Source organism: Carya illinoinensis, chromosome 3 (assembly GCF_018687715.1).
Source record: "Carya illinoinensis cultivar Pawnee chromosome 3, C.illinoinensisPawnee_v1, whole genome shotgun sequence".
Classification (NCBI taxonomy): domain Eukaryota; kingdom Viridiplantae; phylum Streptophyta; class Magnoliopsida; order Fagales; family Juglandaceae; genus Carya; species Carya illinoinensis.
This window is the reverse complement of record NC_056754.1, coordinates 10604547-10624590: the sequence shown is the minus strand read 5'-3', so window position 1 is coordinate 10624590 and position 20044 is coordinate 10604547. Positions and strand designations below refer to the sequence as shown.

The window sequence follows — 20044 nt, the reverse complement described above, 5'->3', positions numbered from 1 at the left end:
TTATGGAAAGAAACTAATTGTTCTTCCTGACATTCAATTGCACTCGATTACAATCCAAACATACAAAACATGCGTATTACGATCCTCTAGACCTAAAATTGGAGAAAAATTTACAGTATGTGGGCGCTACAATATTGCTGCCTGTGTGCATGATCTTCTAGACATGATTTAAATGTTCAACAAATATTGTATAACTCAAACTAAGTCTCTCTCATTCTTCAAACTCTAAGCTTTAAGAGATTCTCAAAGTTAACAACTCAAATCATCTCAAAAAGCAATCCAGGATGTTGTCAAAATGCAACGATGCGTGATCCACCTGTTGCCATGTAGCCAGCTGAATAAATACCAGATGCACATGGTTCATGAATAGTCAGTTTCGTGATAGGTGAGCTAAGACGACCTCGGACTGCACTGCTGTCAACACAAAATGCTATCCGTGGGAAGAGAAGAATGGACATCCACGAACCGAACTAGTCAAGCATTTATTTCAGAGTTGCACTGATGCTCTCTGCTGCAGCTTCTTCTGCCCCAAAACAGGCTTGAACAACTGGTTCTCTCCAGTCTTGGCCTTTCCATCTTATCATTGTCCATTGAAATTGCTTGTACACGATGGTGTGACTCATCTTGTGTTTCCACCTCTCGAGGTTCAAACGATGGGCATGGACCATCATTGCAGGTACATAAAGGAATTGTAACAGAAGGAAACGGGCTACAAGTAACTGGACATAACAGATCCGAAGAAACTGAAGCCACACGATTCTTTCGGATCTCTGGTGTATGAACTGGAGATTGACAGTCAGGATCACGATGGTGAAGCATGCATGGGGTACAGAGGCCAAGGGATGTTTGTAGTTTATTTTCTTTCGCTGGGGAAACAGGCAATTTGACGAAAGAGATGATTCCATATCTACAGAGAGGGCAGGGAATGGAGCCAGGCGGTCCCACTAATTCAGAAGGAATGTTGCACGTTAAGCAAAGATAGAGAGCGCATTTTACACAAAGCTCATGCCCACATCCTGAAATTATACATATACGAATTAGTAAGTGTAGGTGCTACACCATGTAATTGGAAGTGTTACCTATCAGAGAATAGAGAATAATAACTGTCATGGCCGTTTAACATGACTCCATGGAATGAAAGAACTCTATAAGAAGCTTCAATGTTTCAATAATTAATTCAAAAACAGATTTAGAAAATCATACAAGGAAAATGATATCTTATTTCTCTCAATCATGACTCACAAATGGTAGTGGAAGGTACACTGCTCATAGCTAAACCTTCTTAGGAAGTGATAGCATAATGCTGAGTTTCGCGGCCAAGAAGAGTGGAAGACAAGCTCAACCAGATCAATTTTATATTTTTTAAATCCTTAATCCTCCTAAAACCCAACGGTTCCTTTGCACTGATTTGATCACAAATTGTTTTTATGCATGACTAAACTAACAATCAGCAGGATGACTAGAAATTAGCCAACCTTGATGGTAATTTTTTGGCAAGTCAATCGTCCATCTTAAGAAGAAGATCACTCATTCCTCATTTTGCACATTACCAGGAAAAAAAGACTTAAGGTATAGGCTAGAGATGTAAAAATATCTACATATGTAACATGCATATGTACGTGCAAATGCCCGTGGACAAAAGGAAGGAAACAGACCTTCAGCAGCCAAAGAACATGCTCTCTCCAAGCAGACAGCACAGACATCAGCATCATCATCAGAGGTTGTTGAGGACTTTAATCCACACTCTCTGCATAGAATTCACAATGCATGATCTTAGTTTCAATATTGAAAAAGGAGTCTTACACCATTACAATGTTGCAGTCTCAACACTGAAAAACAGGCCCTTTCTCAAAGGTCTACAAGAAATAAAAGGATATGGTCTAGAAGTCCAAAAGAGTCAAGTATGATGACTGCCTGCCATCATACGTGCCCTAGACTCCTCAAAAAACTGCTTCTAAGTGTGTATGCTTTAAGTTCTATGGGCTAATAGTCAGCAACCCACTGAATACCCTGGGTGACATCCGAGCCAGAGCCAAAGTATTCTTCCATGATTTTTTCGCACCATTTGTAAGGTAACACTTTTTCAAAGTCATGAGATGCATCTGTAGTCATGGTTAACTGTAATATCACCTTGCTATGTTAAGTACACTCAAGAGAGGCAAGGATAGGTAATTTGAAGAAGGGAATGCCGGCAATATCGAGTTGGAATTGGGTGCTAGCAGTGGTTCAAGCCAGTGGCGCCCCCACATCCTGGCAACATCAACAGGAAGCCACCTGAAAAAAAAAAAAGATGAAATTCTTTTATTCATGTCGCATGGAGTTTTTTCTTTCTTTTTTCTTTTTATGAACTCGTCACATGGAGTAACTAATACTAAAACCGGACACCCAAAGACCCAGTTCAGATATTATACCCATTGCAATTATTTCAAAGATAAAATCCTTTTATTCATGTCACATGGAGTTTTTTCTTTCTTTCTTCTTCTTCTTTTTTTTTTTTTTTTTTTTCCAATCATCTCGTCACATGGAGTAACTAATACTAAGACTGCACACCTAAAGACCCAGTTCAGATATTATACCCGTTGCAATTCAAGGATATCCTACTGGCGCCTCTTGCAAGGAGAATCTGAAGAAGAAAGAACACCATTATTTCAAATTCAAGAAAGACCACAAATTAAGTAACCAACAAGGTTGTTAAAAATATTGCCTGACAACATTTCAAATTTCCCCCAGAAGCAGCATAGTGCAATGGAGTGCTTCCAGCTCCTGGAAAGATGTTCTAATTTCAGTTTGAAGAGTGAACAAGAAGCAACCATCAAAGATATAAGGTGCCATGCTTCAGCACAGAGCATACCTATCAAATCCAAGGACGTTCCATAATGAGATGTTACAGCCGAAACATTGGCATGAAGGTCAAGAAGGAGCTGTATGCAATCAAAATACCCATTCAATGAAGCCATGTGAAGAGCAGTGATACCACCATCAGCTGCCTTATTTACAAACTTAGACAGAGCACTGCACAGGATAAATAAATAAATAGTAAGAACAAAATATACAGATGACTTTTATATAGCACCCATAATCATCATGGCTGGGCAGAGATGTTATCTGATGATAGCTTGACCCGCAGGGAAAATAAAGATGCTGAAGGTTATACAGAACCAGACATGAAAAAGGGTAGAAACAAAAAGCAACAATACAAAACTGTATTCAAGATATCTATGCAACATTTCTTCCAGAAGGAATTCACATGGTAATTCTTTATTGCTAACAAAGGGTAGAAACAAAAAACAATAATACAAAATTATATTCAAGATATCCATGCAACAATTCTTCCAGCAGAATTCACATGGTAATTATTTATTGCTAACAAAGCGTTCAAGTATTCAAAATCTTTACAAACAAGAATAAACATATTTTACTACCACTTTCGGGTGTAAATCCAGGAAATATCTACATATTTAATAAATTAGTTAAAGCCTCACACCTTTGGTCGTACTTATTCTTTACATATGTGCCATCACTTCGATCACCATCTGTCTCTGCATGTAGAGCTTCATTAGGAGCACTTTGAACAAAGTCAGCCACTACAAGTCTTATACATCTTGCATGACCACTGACGGCTGCAAAGTGGAGGGCTGTCCTTCCACTGAGATAATCTGCCCTTGTAACCTGTAATAATTGAAGAAAACAGCTCAAAACAATCTATCAATAAATACGACCAGAAATGAGCAAAATTGAAGGACAAAATTTCTCTCTCATATTGAAGCTTTGACCAGACCCATGGGCTTAAGATTATACTAGGAAATTAATAAAAATAAGAAGTTTTGAAAACTCACATTGCATCTATAAAGAAGAAGAGTCTGCACAACTTCCCAGTGCCCGTATCTACAAGCTTGCATCAACGCCGTCTTCAAATACGAATGCAAATAAAGATCCATGTCAATTACACTAATTCATTTTTACAAGATCAGTGACATTATTGATCATATCAGTTTAGATTATGGGGCTGCCAGAATTAGTTCTTAATTTTGATTCAGAAGCATTTCCTATCAAAATCCTCTTATCAATCAGATTCAACACTGTTCATTTTACTTTTTTATTTTTTAATTGGCACCAAGTGTCTAAGAACAAAGCCCCAACTAATCCCGGGGGTGCACATGCCCTTGGCAAGGAGTTTCCCGTAAGTGCACCTTGGATAATTCAAGGAGAACTTCTCCCAGTCTGATGGCCCCTATAAATTGTTTGCACCTGAGAGATTTCAAACCTTAGACCCGGAGGGACCATACCGTCAAGATCAAGGCCTTTACCGCTTCAACAACCCTTAGGGGTTAACACTTCATTTTATTTATCATAATAATCAATCAGATTCAACAGACCCAATAATATGAGTCATGAAGAGCATATTCAAGATATCGGTTTTTCAAAAATCAGCGTTTGCACTGAACGTTTCTAATCTTAATTACTGAATTAGGCAGATCACAGAAAGGGGGGGAAAGGCCTTTTACAGCAGGATTATCTATGCGTCTCCGACAACAAAATTCAAATTCAATCTCGAATTCATTCAAAGCATCCGATTCCAATTCCAAATGAGAAATAATATTCATAGTTGATTTTGTCATATCTGGTCACTGTCTATGTGGCGCAATTTTATATGTCAATCACTTCAGTAACTAGAAAGTGTGGAGGATGGCAAAATAAAGGATGAAAAGTAGCGTTGCTTGTCCCAAATACTACATCAAAGCCAACGAATTAAAATGTAGTTAAGAAATCCATACCCATCTCAGAAAATGCGCTGAAAATCTAAACCGTAAATGCGAAAACAAATGTTATCTAACAAAGAATCAGCAACATAAAACAGAACATAGATGAGAAAACCACCAAATCTTGTACCTGACCACAGTAATTCCTCGAATTCGCATCTGCTCCATTCTCAAGCAACAACGCCACAATCTATTCAAACACACACCAACCCCATAGGATACCAAGACAAAGGTCAGGGAAAAGGGGAAAAAGGATCAATAGGCAGCTTCGAGATGCAAATAGCAAAAAGAAAAAAGGTAAAAGGACCTCGTTGTGGCCCTTGGCGGCAGCAAAATGGAGGGGGGAATTGAGGCCACCGAAGGTGGAGTACTTGGCCAGGCATGGATTGCAATCCAATAGCATTTTGGCCTCGATCAAATCGCCGTCTCGAGCGGCCGATACCAGCCTCTCACCGGTTGCAGAACACCCAAAAGAATTACCCATCCGTGTTTCTCACTTGCGTGTCAGTGCGTATGTATTGGAGCTTTGTATGGGAACAAATATATTAGGTCAACCGTCGTACGACAATTTCATGGACAGGAAATAAGAAATTCGACGGGAGGCACGGCAGGTTTTGGATTTAGCGGCGACCTGGAGATATGACGTGGCATCTGTACGTGAGCGCGCGCGTCCGTTTACTGGATTGCTTGCGTGTCTTGTGCAATGCTTGGGATCTTTGCTGCAGGTGGGTGGTGTGGTTTGAAACTTTTTGAGGGACACGGTAGGAGGTAAGGGAGGGGGTAGTTTTGTACGAATAAAATTGCGTAATAATTTATATATTAATGTTGATTTTTTTATATTTAAAATTTAAATTAATATTATTTTTAATAAAATTTAATTTTTTATCAATCATATTATATTAATGTACATATTAATTATTAATTATGTTTGTAACTAATTTTTTTAACAATAAATGAGTTTTATTATGTACAAGCAAAGTAACGTATTAATCTGTATATCAATACTGATTCCTTCATATTTAAAATTTAAATTAGTATTATTTTTAATAAAATTTAATTTTTTACCAATTATATTAGATTGATGTACATATTAATGCATAATTATAATTATAATTAAATTTTTTTAACAATGAATGAGTTTTGCTATTCTTCTCTAAAGAGAATAAATTTTATCTGGTTTTAATTGGTTAGAAATAAAATAAAAGTTAAAAATTGAATAAAATATTATCACAATATAATTTTTTAATATAATTTTAATTTTAAAATTTTAAAAAAATGAAATTATTTATTATATTTTATTTAAAAATTATAATAATAAAATAAAATTATTTAATTTGCATAACAAAACGAAGCCTTGAGCTAGAGCTTAGATGATCTAGGACGAATTGAGAGTATGACTGTACTCAAGTATTCTAATATATTTTGTTTTTAAATATCATTTTTTATATCACTTTATTAAAAAAATAAAAATTATAAAATAGTTATAAATAAAGTTACAAGTTTATATTTTTTTGTACATAAATAAATTTTAGATGTATTACATTACATCACATCAAATCACATGCAGCATCTTCGATAACAAACCCACTAAATGCTATTAAAGTGTAGTAAATAGAAACAGTGTCTTTCACTGTAGTCTCGTTACTTGCTTTTCTTGTTGGTTCTTCATTGGTAATATATGGGACCCCTGGTCAGTCTGGTCACAGTGATCTTTTGAGTAAGCACTCGACCCCCAAGACTCGATCAATGCAGTATTGTATGCTCACAACGGTTGGAAGGGAAGCGAGCAGGAGGGCAAGAATCGTTGGGCGTTTGGTTGAGACAATATGCGATTGATTAGATAATAAAGGAGGCAGACAGACGTGGAAAAGGCCAACAAAGCAGCACCTGTGTCGTGTCTCTCGTCTTAAAAGGTGGTGTGGAGGCAGAGACGGGTGCGCCCTCGTTTTTGTCACTACAGATGATCAGGTACCGGTACTCACTTCCGGAACAAAATGAAAAATATTAAAAAGTAAACGTCCTGGTTTAGTGGGAGATCTTTATGCACCCTGCAGGTATACAGGGGACCCGAGGCTTGGGCAGGGGTCCACCGGTGGAACTCCACATTTAATTACAAAAGGGATGGGACGATTGGGAACTGATCTTAACCGGTGGGTACAATGGCGTTAAAAGTTGTGTGAGTTTAACGTCCAACTATTCGCAAAGGAAGGGAATGGGATCATAGTTGCTGTTTTCTTTTTGGAAAACACTACTACTATCACAGAGAATTCCAACCGAAATTCTCTACCCAATTTTTATTTTTTATTTTTTTATTTTTACTTAGTGATTAAGTAAATATTTTTAAATAAATCTATAATTTTTTTTAATTTTTAAAAAATGTCTAAATAATTTTAAAAAATGGTAAAAGAAAAAAAAAAGATTTTTAACTATTCGGTAGAAGATCTCAGTGGAGATTTTCTGTGTACGAAGTAGGCTCCTTTGTTTTTAGAACCGAGTAGGGCTATTGTACCATCCAGTTTTGACTGTAAGGCTTTTTTATCAGCACAAATTTTATAATTTATTTTTCTTTTCTTTTATTTTATATTCTTTTTAAATATTTTTAAAAAATAAAAAAAATACATTAATACATTAAAAGTCATTTTCTTAACTATTAAATAAAAAAATAAAATATATAAACAGTTAAAATAAAAAGACAAACTTACGAGACATACGAACATTTTCCTTTTGAAAATAATAGTAATAGTCTTAAATATGCTCATCAAATGTGCTCATTTATATTTCTTTATTTTTTTATTTTTAATAATTAAGAAAATAACTATTAGTAAATTTATATTTATATTTTATTTTTTTAATAATTAAAAAGATTTAAAAAAATTATTTATACTAGTGGACATATTTGGATGCATGGAAAATGCTTTTATCTCTCAATAAAGCATCTCCCGATAGTGTGTTCCGATGAAAAAAATATATATATTTTTCTTAATTATTCTTTTATGGTTAAGAAAATATGTTTTAATAATATTGTAAATTTTGTTTTAAAATAATGTTAAAGATAATAAAAAATATATATATGAAAAAAATAAAATTTTGAAAAATTATATGAGGTAATTGTAAAATCACTCTGGAATGTATAGTAATATTGTATAATGAATGTTACTCGTTATCTCACGATACATATTTTATATTTTATTTTATTTTTATTAAATTAATTAAAATATTTTACTTATATATATTTAATATTTTTATAAAAAATAAAAAAATTAAAATAAATATAATTTGTAGTGTGTAAATAATAAATAGAATTATTGAACATTGTCTTTGTTTTTTGTTAGGGGACCCTGGGCTCCTCGTTCGCGCGGGAGAAGCGGCAGCAAGCAATGAAATTGGAGCCTTATTTACGTCAGTCTCGTTTGAGACTCTGAAGTGAGTCAAACAATAGTTCTACAGACAGTCGCGGATTACAAGCGGGGTGCAGTCGGCTGACGTGGCGTCAGGCCACGTCAGATATAAAAAAAAATAAAAAATAAAAAAAAGGGCCAAAAACGCAAAATGGGTTTCAGTTTCATATTTCCCGCTCTGTTCTTACAGCCATTGGTGCGAGAGGTGCGAGAGGTTCCCATCGAAGCAGCTCCAGCTCACGGCATCACTGCGTGGGCCGTTCGTTAGTGTGGGTGCAGAAACGAAGTGGGTCGGGCGTTGGTTGGTGTGAGTCAAGGCTGTGAATCGGGTTGGGTCAGTGTGGTGGGCTCGGTTTGGGTCAGTGTAGAGGGCTCGGTTTGGGTCAGTGTGGTGGGCTCGGTCTGGGTTAGCGTCGTTGCCACTATTTCGGCAAGGTACGTGGGCCAAGATATCGGGTCATCCATCTCGTGGGTCAGGTCCGTGGATGGGTCAGCTCCGTGGGTCATCTGCATGGAGCATCTGCGTGAGTTTAATCCGTAAGCTCCCAAGTCATTCTTCAATCTGCAATAATAGTTACATTTGCTTAAATAAATACCGGTTATTGATAAACAATAAAGCATGTATTGATTTACTTAACAATATAAGAATTTTGTAGGAGTTTTAAGTTAGATATGAAGAAATTTGTTGGCTAAAAATATTAATTTTGAGGTTAAATATTGTGGTTTAATTATTGTGGGTTAGTTGTTGTTAAATTTATGTTTGTAGTAGTATGAACAGAGGATGTCATGTATGTAGTTGGTTTAGTAATCCCTACTGCCTTGGTTGTTCATGAAGATGGCATGTTTCTATTGATTTACTTAACAATAAAAAAATTTTGGAAGAAAAAATAGTTAAATATGTAGAAATATTTTGGCTGAAAATATTAATTTTCTAGTTCCATATTGTGGTTTAATTATTGTGGTTTAGTTGTTAAATATTGTGGTGGTTTTTTTTATTTTTGATATATATATAAGTAGATGTAAAATTGATTTTTTGTTCCAAGAGCTGGGTATGAAATGTTTAGAAATATGAAAGAGGGTGGATTTTCAGCCATGTGCTATTATTTATTGCACTTTAAAACTATAGTAATCTTGTATTCTATGCTCTTTAAAAGTATATAAACAAATCTCATGTAGTATTGTTATATTTATTTTTTCATAGAATAAGTAGCAAAGGATATTAGTCATCACTCAAAGTTCTTGGTCATTCATGATATAATTTTCCTGAAACCTTATCAAAGACTAACCTTGGATATTGAACAACTTTTACAGGGCATGGGAAAAGGGGAAGAACACCCGTCTTCCCGTACACTATCTAGCTCAAATCCCCCCACTTCAGTATGTTATTTGAGCCTATATAAAACTTATTGGTATTATAGTTTAGCATTCTAATTAGCATTATTATTTTTATGTTAGGACATTCTTGAAACTGGTTTAGTAAAGTATACAAATTACATGCACGGTTACTTTGAACCAGTGCCTGAATGGTCACCAACTTTTACGCCATATCAAGCTGGCTACCAAATTCCAAGCAACATTCAGGTGGTTTTTCAACTTGAATCGTTATGGATTTGTAGTTATTTAATAATTTTTATTAAAAGTAGTTTAAACGTTTTCTTTTTTTCTTTTAAGCAGAATGTTGGTTACCCATTTCAATATGGGATGAGACCTCCGAGGCCAATTATCAATACAAGCTCCGCAACGAGTGTAAGAGTTGGTGAACGAGATACACCCGATTGTTTGGAAGCTGAAGAGCCATGTAGTTCCGCTAAAGTTGATGAAGAGAATATCATGGATAGATCAAATGAACATGAAATCGATGATGGCACTACCGGTACACCACAGGTAGTTCCATCATCAGATGGTGATGATATCATCGAGGAGCCCAAGTCGGGGATGGAGTTTAATTCGTTTGATGATTTGTTGAGCTATTATAAGCATTATGCTAAAAAGAACAGGTATGGGGTGATGACCCAAAGGAGCAAGAGGTCAGAAGATCAATCAGTCAGATATGTCACCCTTGGGTGTGCACGGGGAGGAAAGGCCCGGAATAAGAGTTTAAATGTAGCCAACCCTCGTCCAACAGGAAAGACGGACTGTAAGGCAAGGATTAATGCCTTAAGAGTCGAGGGGAAGATGCGGTTGACAACAGTTTATAATACACATAATCACGGACTAAGCCCAAAAAAGAGTCGCTTCTTTCGATGTAATAGAGATGTGAGTGAGACCGTTAAAAGGGTCCTAGACACAAACGACGTAGCTGACATCCGACTGAATAAGAGTTATGGATCTCTTGTCGTAGGGGCAGATGGGTTTGAAAACCTCCCATTTTTGGAGAAGGATTGTCGCAATTACATCCACAAAGCACGACATCTACGACTTGGTGCAGGGGGTGCTGGAGCACTTCGAGATTATTTTATGAGGATGCAGTTTAAAAATAACGGGTTTTTTGCATTGATGGATTTGGACGATGACAATATGTTGAAGAATGTTTTCTGGGCGGATCCACGTAGTCGGGCAGCCTACCAATATTTTGGTGATGTGGTGACATTCGACACCACATACCTGACAAATAGGTATGGGATGCCCTTTGCACCATTTGTTGGTGTAAATCACCACGGGCAGTCGATTCTTTTGGGAGCTGGGCTGATTTCTAGTGAGGACACAGAGACTTTTGCATGGTTATTCAGAACTTGGCTGCAGTGTATGGACGGTATAGCTCCAAAGGCCATTATTACTGATCAAGATAGAGTAATGAAAAATGCAATTGCACTTGTCTTTCTGGAAACACGACACAGGTTTTGCCTATGGCATATATTGAAAAAAGTCCCTGAGAAGCTTAGGTCATATGCTGCGTACAAAAGTGGGCTGAAAACTGGGTTAATGAAATGTGTGTACGACACACAATCTATTGAGGACTTTGAAAAGTGTTGGGCCGAGTTTATTAATACATTTGAGTTACATAAGAATGCGTGGTTGAATAGTTTATATGCAGAGCATGATCATTGGGTACCGGTTTTCCTAAAAGAGACCTTTTGGGCTGGAATGAGTACAACCCAACGCAACGAGAGTATGAATGCCTTTTTTGATGGTTATGTCCATTCAAAGACAAACTTGAAGGAGTTTGTCGACCAGTTTGACAGTGCGCTTAAGAAGAAAATTGAGAATGAAAATCAGGCAGAATTCCAGTCTTTTAGTGTCACTATCCCCTGCGTATCTAGATCTCCAATAGAAAAGAAATTTCAAGAGTTATACACCAACGCGAAATTCAAGGAAGTTCAGCAACAAGTAATTGGTGTGCTTGATCTGGAGACATCTCTACTGACGTCAGATGGTGTTTTGAAGAGTTATTTGGTAGAAGATGAAGTTCGTATTCAGGAGTTCACAAAAAGCTTGACACATTCAGTGGAATTTAATGTGGATGATTGTAATGTAAAATGTTCATGTGGGTTATTTCAAATGAGGGGGATACTGTGTAGACATATTTTGGCGATATTCAAATCAAACGGCATAAAATCATTGCCAGACCGGTACATTTTAGACCCATGGAGGAAGGATATCAAAAGGAGATTCGAAGCAGCTACGACAAAGGGGATCAGAGGCCAAATGGTAATAGATATTCTATCCTTTTGAATATGTGTTATACGATGATAGATTATGCGGTGGATTGTAATGAGCACTTTGAAGATGCAAAGAAGAGGATACATGAGATGACTGAATGTTATCTCATGAACCAGCGCCCCATATCTTTCACTGAATCAGGTTCGTTCGAAGGCGACGACTTGTTTAGTATATCATCCTCTTTGGTTAGTTCATTATAACCAAAACTAACCAAACTACAAAAATGTATCAATATTTAATTTTGTATATATAATATGCTAAGGGGGTTTGGAGACGCTAGATACAACTACCGTTGGTAGCTCACAACAAGTCAAGAGTCCAAATGTTGTCAGAGGGAAAGGAAGACCCCCATCTTTGAGGAGAGCATCCAGGATGGAGACAGAGATGCGCACGGTTAAAGCCAAACAAAGTAAGGCACAAGTGGGAGGAAAGCGCAAACATATTCATGTATTAACCAAAACCCACCTGCCCCATTTATTCTAATGTTTATAAAGTTTCACACATCAAAGTTAGTATCTAATGAGTATTTTTACTTTTTACTTTATTATTAGCGAGATGAAGGAGATACAATAGCAAAGGAGACGCACAAGAATTTATTTGGCCTAGCAGAGACCCCCACCTTCAATGTTGAAAATTTCCAGGTATATTAGAAGCATTTGGAATTCATATGTTAGAAGAAATTAGGTGGAATTCATATGTTACGTAATTGGTGTGCACTGAAAGCAATTAATAATCGTTGGTAGCTAACTTTTTTATCCATATTGCTCTAGATTATGGCAGACAGCTCAGCTACTGACATTTGTGGTACCCAATTTCAACATACAGTATTTGGGACTCAAGAAACAGTAAGGCTTGTTGGTAACATTCAAATAAAAATAGGATTCAACAACTAAAGATAATATTTGTTTTTTCTTCATTACAGCTGCAATTTGGGTTGGATGGATCACAACCAGAGTGTATGGATCGGACACAACCAGATCAAACAATGAGGTTGATGGATTTTTAAAAACATGAATTTTTTGTTTAAAAGCTATAATTCCTAGAGAAATTGTAGGGGATATGGTGTAATTATTATGTTTTGCAAGTCTATAATGTTACAGTCGATGTCACTGAGAATTGTTCTAAGGGGTTGTAATTATTAGATTTGGAATTTTGTTCGTATTCATGTAACCTGTGAAACCTCCAGGTTGAAATTGTAAAGCATTATTTGAGACTCTATTAATATCACTTAGCTTTGGTTATGAAATAAAGAGAAATTGCAAACTGGGTTAATATGGGAAATAACATTATTTGAATGAAGAGAATATAGCAGCGTGAGTCCTAGCTAACTTTCAGGTATGTTCTCACTAAGTTGTTATGGGGTGCTCAGGCAGTTCACTGCATCCTTGTGTTGGTATGCGGTTTGGTTATGATTTATAGCAATATACCAACACAGGAGTATGCTGGTTTATCATATGAGTGTATATGGTTTTTCAGTTGGCAGGAGTTATATTGGTTTATTTAAGCAACATGGACAAGGAGTTACAGTCTGCAGAAATAAGCAAGGCTTGTTGGTTCCTGTAATCCAAACGCAATTTGGAGTTATATAAGAGAGTTCCAATTCAATTCGTGTCTATATAGTGGAGATTCCTGTAATCCAAACTCAATTTGTGTCTATATATCAGATTCCTGTAATCCAAAACGAGCCATATTGCTCAATGCAAAGTTCAGACGGGCTCAGCCCTTCCAACCAGAATGTTTGGTAGCTAAAATAATTCAATTTCATTAATAGATTCTATTTCAGAGTACATCCACCATCAAGCACAAAATGAAACATAGTTTATCAGTCTCAAACATAGAATTCGAACCCCATAGTACATAAACCATCAAGACAGAACACTTGAAATAACAAGGAAAAATCTCATTACAAACGTCCAAGTTTTGTTCAGACTAACTTAAAATACATACACAAAATAAAGTTATACATTCAAATAGAAATCACTTAGACAGCAGAAAGTAACATGAGACAACAATGGCAACAGCCCAATACAGATTGAGCAAACTGCGTCTCCACCTATTTTGAGCATCTTGCTTCCGAACCTCCTCAAGTATATTAATCAACATCTTCTCCATGGCATCGGCTCACTTTCGGAACTCAATTTTATCCATTCTCAGCTCTTCCTCCTTCCTTAATAGATATTGCTTTATATCTTCAATTTCTTGCCCTACGTCCAGAGCACCATCCGCCCACTTGAAGAACTTGCAATACGGTAAGCCCTATTCATTAATTACATTTATTCATGTTAGATGTACCCGAATCAAAACAAGTGACTATAAAAACTTGATGAACGAATGTTTTACCTCATTGTTGTACTTTGGACAGCCTAAGAAGGGTCGTCCTGAATTTCTGGGAGTATTTGAGTATCTCAGTGTTGCCTCAACCTCACAGAAGCAGGAAGGTTGACTCGAAGTACGTTTACCAATGGATGAAGAAGACGAAGGTGATGACAACATAATTTTCCTGAACCAGAACAAATAAACATTTAAACATATTCAAATCCATCCAAGTAAGGTTAGAAACAGAACAAATAAAGTTATGAAATCAAGAGAATATCATGCAAATAATATCACTTCAATCCCACTTAAACATATTAAAATCCATCCAAGTAAGCTTAGAAACAGAACAAATAAAGTTATGAAATCAAGAGAATATCATGCAAATAATATCACTTCAGCCTCATTTAAACATATTCAAATCCATCCAAGTAAGCTTATAAACAGAACAAATAAAGTTATGAAATCAAGAGAATATCATGCAAATAATATCACTTCAGCCTCATTTAAACATATTCAAATCCATCCAAGTAAGCTTAGAAACAGAACAAATAAAGTTATAAAATCAAGAGAATATCATGCAAATAATATCACTTCAGCCTCATTTAAACATATTCAAATCCATCCAAGTAAGCTTATAAATAGAACAAATAAAGTTATGAAATCAAGAGAATATCATGCAAATAATATCACTTCAATCCCACTTAAACATATTCAAATCCATCCAAGTAAGGTTAGAAACAAAACAAATAAAGTTATGAAATCAAGAGAATATCATGCAAATAATATCACTTCAATCCCACTTAAACATATTCAAATCCATCCAAGTAAGGTTAGAAACAGAATAAATAAAGTTATGAAATCAAGAGAATATCATGCAAATAATATCACTTCAATCCCATTTAAACATATTAAAATCCATCCAAGTAAGCTTAGAAACAGAACAAATAAAGTTATGAAATCAAGAGAATATCATGCAAATAATATCACTTCAGCCTTATTTAAACATATTCAAATCCATCCAAGTAAGCTTATAAACAGAACAAATAAAGTTATGAAATCAAGAGAATATCATGCAAATAATATCACTTCAATCCTATTTAAACATATTAAAATCCATCCAAGTAAGCTTATAAACAGAACAAATAAAGTTATGAAATCAAGAGAATATCATGCAAATAATATCACTTCAGCCTCATTTAATCATATTAAAATCCATCCAAGTAAGCTTAAAAACAGAACAACTAAAGTAAAACTCAACTTCGGTTGGACACAGGGTGCTGCATTCATTCTCAATGCTGCATAAATAATAACCTACAGACGAAACAATGGAAGAATCAGATTCATTGCCCAAAATAAACATAACAAATACATGCAAATAAATAAATAATATCTTTCTTCCTAACTTGAAAGGGGGAGCTTACGTAGCAGTGTATGGGTTCTCTGGCCAATTGCCCAGTGCCCAAATCCGTGGTCCAAAAGTTTGGGTTAGGATTAGGGTTTCGGGAGTTAGGGTTAGGGTTTCGGGAGTTAGGGTTAGGGTTTCGCCAATTAGGGTTAGGGGTTTCGGGAATTAGGGTTAGGGTTTCGGGAATTAGGGTTAGGGTTAGGGTTAGGGTTTCGGGAATTAGGGTTAGGGTTTCGGGATCAACCAGGGTGAAGAGACAATGTTCTCTTTTTCAAGACTAACTGAGGTGGGAAAGATGATAAAATCTAACAAAACTTGTGAAATCGAAAACACTAGAGATAACTCACACAGATATTAGAACCCAGACTTGCGAAATATACAAGTGAATCGTTATGGAGAACCCAGACTTGCGAAAGACAAATCTCGAGAAATCGAAATGAGAACCCAGATAAATCTCGAGAAATCAAAGTGACTGAAACTGAGGAACTACCCATCCTGGATCTGTGAAAGAAATGACAAAAAAATACAAGGATGAAGCACCATTCCAACTCAAACTAAGGAATCAAGTAAATAAAAGTGGGGATCCAACAGTTAGGGTTAGGGTTCTTCGCAAACACAAGGAGAACCCACACTGTGAAATCGAATACACAGTGCTGAACCCACACTGTGAAATCGAATACATAGTGGTGAACCCACACTCATTTAGAACCCAAGCTAGCCAAATCAACAAAACTACAGGAGAACCAAAAAACTGAAGGATAACCAAGTCCTGCGAAAGAGACTAAACGAGAAATCCAACTGACAACACAAACATCTAAAAAAATGAAACCGAGGAACTGAAATCTTGGATCTGCGAAATATTTTAGAGAAAAATACAAGTTTGAAGCACCATTCAAACTCAGAGTAAGGGATCGAAGGGTTAGGGTTCTTCGTGAGTATCAGAGAAGAGATGAGAGGGAAGGGGCGATGGAGAAGACGAGGGGAGTCGGCTAAAGTGTTTGGACAGAGTTAGGGTTTGGTGAGAGTAATGAATATATCTATTGACAGTACGCACCGTTTCATTACTAAGGTGGGTGTCGGTTCGATTTCCACTCGGTTCCTTTTCAACTCACTTTAATGAAACGAACCGTTTCATTAACAGTGCCATGTAGGACCCCGACTGCGCCGCCACTCCCCAAAGCGACTGTAAACAACATTTTCCGTGAGTCAAAAATTAGAGAGGTAACAGTACTAATTGGGACTAGGGACTGCAGCAACTCATCTTCACCCTTTTATGACATCATATTTTATACTATTTGTTTATAAATAAATCATTCTAATAGTATTATTATTTGATATAAATGCCGTTTAATTCAACAGACATATAAAAAATTGCGAAAAAAAAGACATAAAAAAACAGGGTAATGATATACTCTATATTCTTGTCTCAGTCTCATCTTATTATATATGATATGATATATTTATAATAGAATAAGAATAAGATAGTAGTGTAGTGTATAGAATTTTCTTAAAAATTAGTGATAAAATGTTATATCCCCTCCCCTAAATTTTTGGTTTAAAGCATGAGAGAAAAACTTCACAAAAAATGAAAATCAAATTACAAAAGAGCATAGTAAAAGGATTGGAAAGAATGACTAGTTATCGTTGTGTGTCAACACAAGTGTATCACTCAAGCAAATTGTGACGCCCTCAACTCCCACGTACGGATACATGGAAATCGAGATGTCGAGATGATGACAATATGGGTCACACATCCTATCGCCAAGTGCCAAATATGTGTACATGCAACAAGTATACAATAAAATTACGCAGCAGATCGATAACAAAAGTCTTATAACTAAGTACAATAATTTTTGTTTAAATACAAACTCGTTTAAATCACACATAATAAAATATTACAAGTCTCAAATATTGTTTCAAAACAAATTACAAGACATAAAAACTAGTAGAGATAATTTTTAACATAAAAGACTCAAAGTCAATACTCTGGCGAAGTCGCCTCGTCGGGCGTAGCCTCCTCCTCCTCAATCTCTGTATCAAAATCTACAGTACCAAAATGGTGCCGTAGGTAAGTAATAATCCGAACGCCACAAGATAAAAAAAATATATTAAACTCAACCATATGCATGAAATGATGTCAAATGCACATATCCCATAAATTCACATTTTTCCACGCACGCCAAAATCCCATTTTTTGCTCAAAAACTTATCGTTTAAAACAAGTTTTTGCCATTATCCCAGATAATGGCCCAAACCAAGAAAACCACAATTTTTCCAAAAAATGGATCACAATAACCTCATATAAAACCTCGCCATTGCCAATATCCAATATCCAAAACCAGTTCCAAATTAATGCATGCACCATGATCTCTCATGAATTTTCCTAGGCTCATCATTATCATGCGGGGCTACCATAAAAGCTTCCCTTTCAATCTCAAAACGACGACGGGGAATGCTTTCACATGTGCTTCTACACGGCTGAGGTTGTTGTGATTGATTGACAAGTGGTGTGCTCCCACTCGGATTTAAGTCCCTTTTATCATTTGTAGGAACTTGAAGAATTTCTTCCTCATTCTTAACTAAATTCCTTAGAGCACTTTCCTCTTGTTCCACAATCTCATGAAGTTCTAAACTCCTATCAACCTCACCTCTACTTGGAAATTCATTTTCAATGAAGTCCACATCTTGTGATTCAATCTCAATTACACTTCCATCAGTTTGTTCACCTATTAACACATACCCTTTTAATTGATGACGCACAAAGATTGCTTATACGAGAAGGAAAATAACGCTGTTAACAATGGGACACAAGAAGAAGGGATGTGCCAGACTTAAAAATAGAAGGGGGGGGGGGGAAGAGAAGGTGTGAAAGTTAAAAGGCAGCCTCCAACTCTTGATGCCTGAAATCTGGAAAGATGGTGGCCCAGGACAAGAAGTGGCATAATGACTAAAAGTCCCATCATGCCTTGCATGGTAGGACTTTGTAGGGTAATTGGAGAGACTAAAATCTCCCTATTAACCTAAGAATGCCCAAATACATGATCCAGCGATTTCCTAGGCTAGGAAAGGTGGGCCTATGTCCATCCTTCACACTACCCGCTGGCTCTGGTAACTACTCGCATCTCTCATAAGGAAGAATCTTATCAATCTCATATTGGTTAAGGCAATCCAACAAACTCCTGAGGACAAGATAAGGACGAGGTAACAAGGGAAATTCAAATAATAAGGCCCAGGCTTGATTTCAAATAAGAGATCATGTTGTTATAAGGCTCGAAAGGATCCCCTCAGCACTCTATATATTCATCGATGATCCTTCATCAAGTACACAAACATTACCCATTTCTTGTATAAGAAAGATCAAGTAATTCATTGGACTTAGGTGTCAAAGGTGTTTCTATACCCTTCAGGCCTTCCCACTTCTTTGGTTCTAGGTTTAGAGAGGAGCGGGAGTGTGAAACACACCCATAACATTGTGAGTTCTAATATTTTATTTGTTTAAAAAAATTATTCATACTAGTGGTGTAGAACTGGATCCGGATTTGGGTTTTAAAAGCTGGATGGTTATATGCTTGGATAAGCCTGAAAAAAATCTAGCAATAACCAGATGCAAACCCAGATATCTGATTACCAAACGATGCTTACCAGGTCCAGACATAGTAAGGATTGACAGACTGAGAGCTCTTTCTTGATTCTATGGGTGGTGGTGCATGGCCGTTCTTAGTTGGTGAAGCGATTTGTCTGGTTAATTCCATTAACGAACGAGACCTCAGCCTGCTAACTAGCTATGCGGAGGTGACCTTCTGCGGCCAGCTTCTTAGAGGGACTATGGCTGCTTAGGCCAAGGAAGTTTGAGGCAATAACAGGTCTGTGATGCCCTTAGATGTTCTGAGCCGCACGCGCGCTACACTAATGTATTCAACGAGTTTATAGCCTTGGCCGACAGGCCCGAATAATCTTTGAAATTTCATCGTGATGGGGATAGATCATTGCAATTGTTGGTCTTTAACGAGGAATTCCTAGTAAGCACGAGTCATCAGCTCGCGTTGACTACGTCCCTGCCTTTTGTACACACCGCTCGTCGCTCCTACCGATTGAATGGTCCGGTGAAGTGTTTGGATCGCGGCGATGTGGGAGGTTCGCTGCCGGCAACGTCGCGAGAAGTCTACTGAACCTTATCATTTAGAGGAAGGAGAAGTCGTAACAAGGTTTCCGTAGGTGAACCTACGGAAGGATCATTGTCGATACCTGCCCAGCAGAACGACCCGTGAACTTGTAAATAACCTTCTGGGTTGGGGTGTCATGCCCCCTCCCAAAAACGGTTGGGAGGGCACGTTGAAAGCTGCCCACCGCTCCTCGTGTGTGGCAGGTCAGTCTCCTCATTCCCTTCCCGGTCGAACAATGAAACCCCGGCGCGGTCTGCGCCAAGGAACTCAAACAAGGAGTAACCACGGCCGCCCCGGAAACGGTGTGCGTGCCGTTGGTGACATCTTACCACAATACATAAC

General features: G+C 36.9%; 1 protein-coding gene across 1 annotated transcript; it reads right to left on the bottom strand.

Annotated features, from left to right (window-relative positions):
• LOC122303212 (E3 ubiquitin-protein ligase XBAT33-like) lies at positions 1-5504 on the bottom strand. The gene is made up of 10 exons (XM_043114862.1): positions 5068-5504; positions 4891-4950; positions 3837-3908; positions 3485-3669; positions 2852-3012; positions 2705-2763; positions 2577-2623; positions 2131-2274; positions 1656-1747; positions 1-1016 (listed from the first exon to the last, which is right to left on the bottom strand). The coding sequence occupies exons 1-10, from the start codon at positions 5242-5244 to the stop codon at positions 475-477; spliced, it is 1539 nt and encodes a 512-aa protein (XP_042970796.1). The 5' UTR covers positions 5245-5504; the 3' UTR covers positions 1-474.
• Between the last annotated feature and the right edge of the window lie 14540 nt (positions 5505-20044).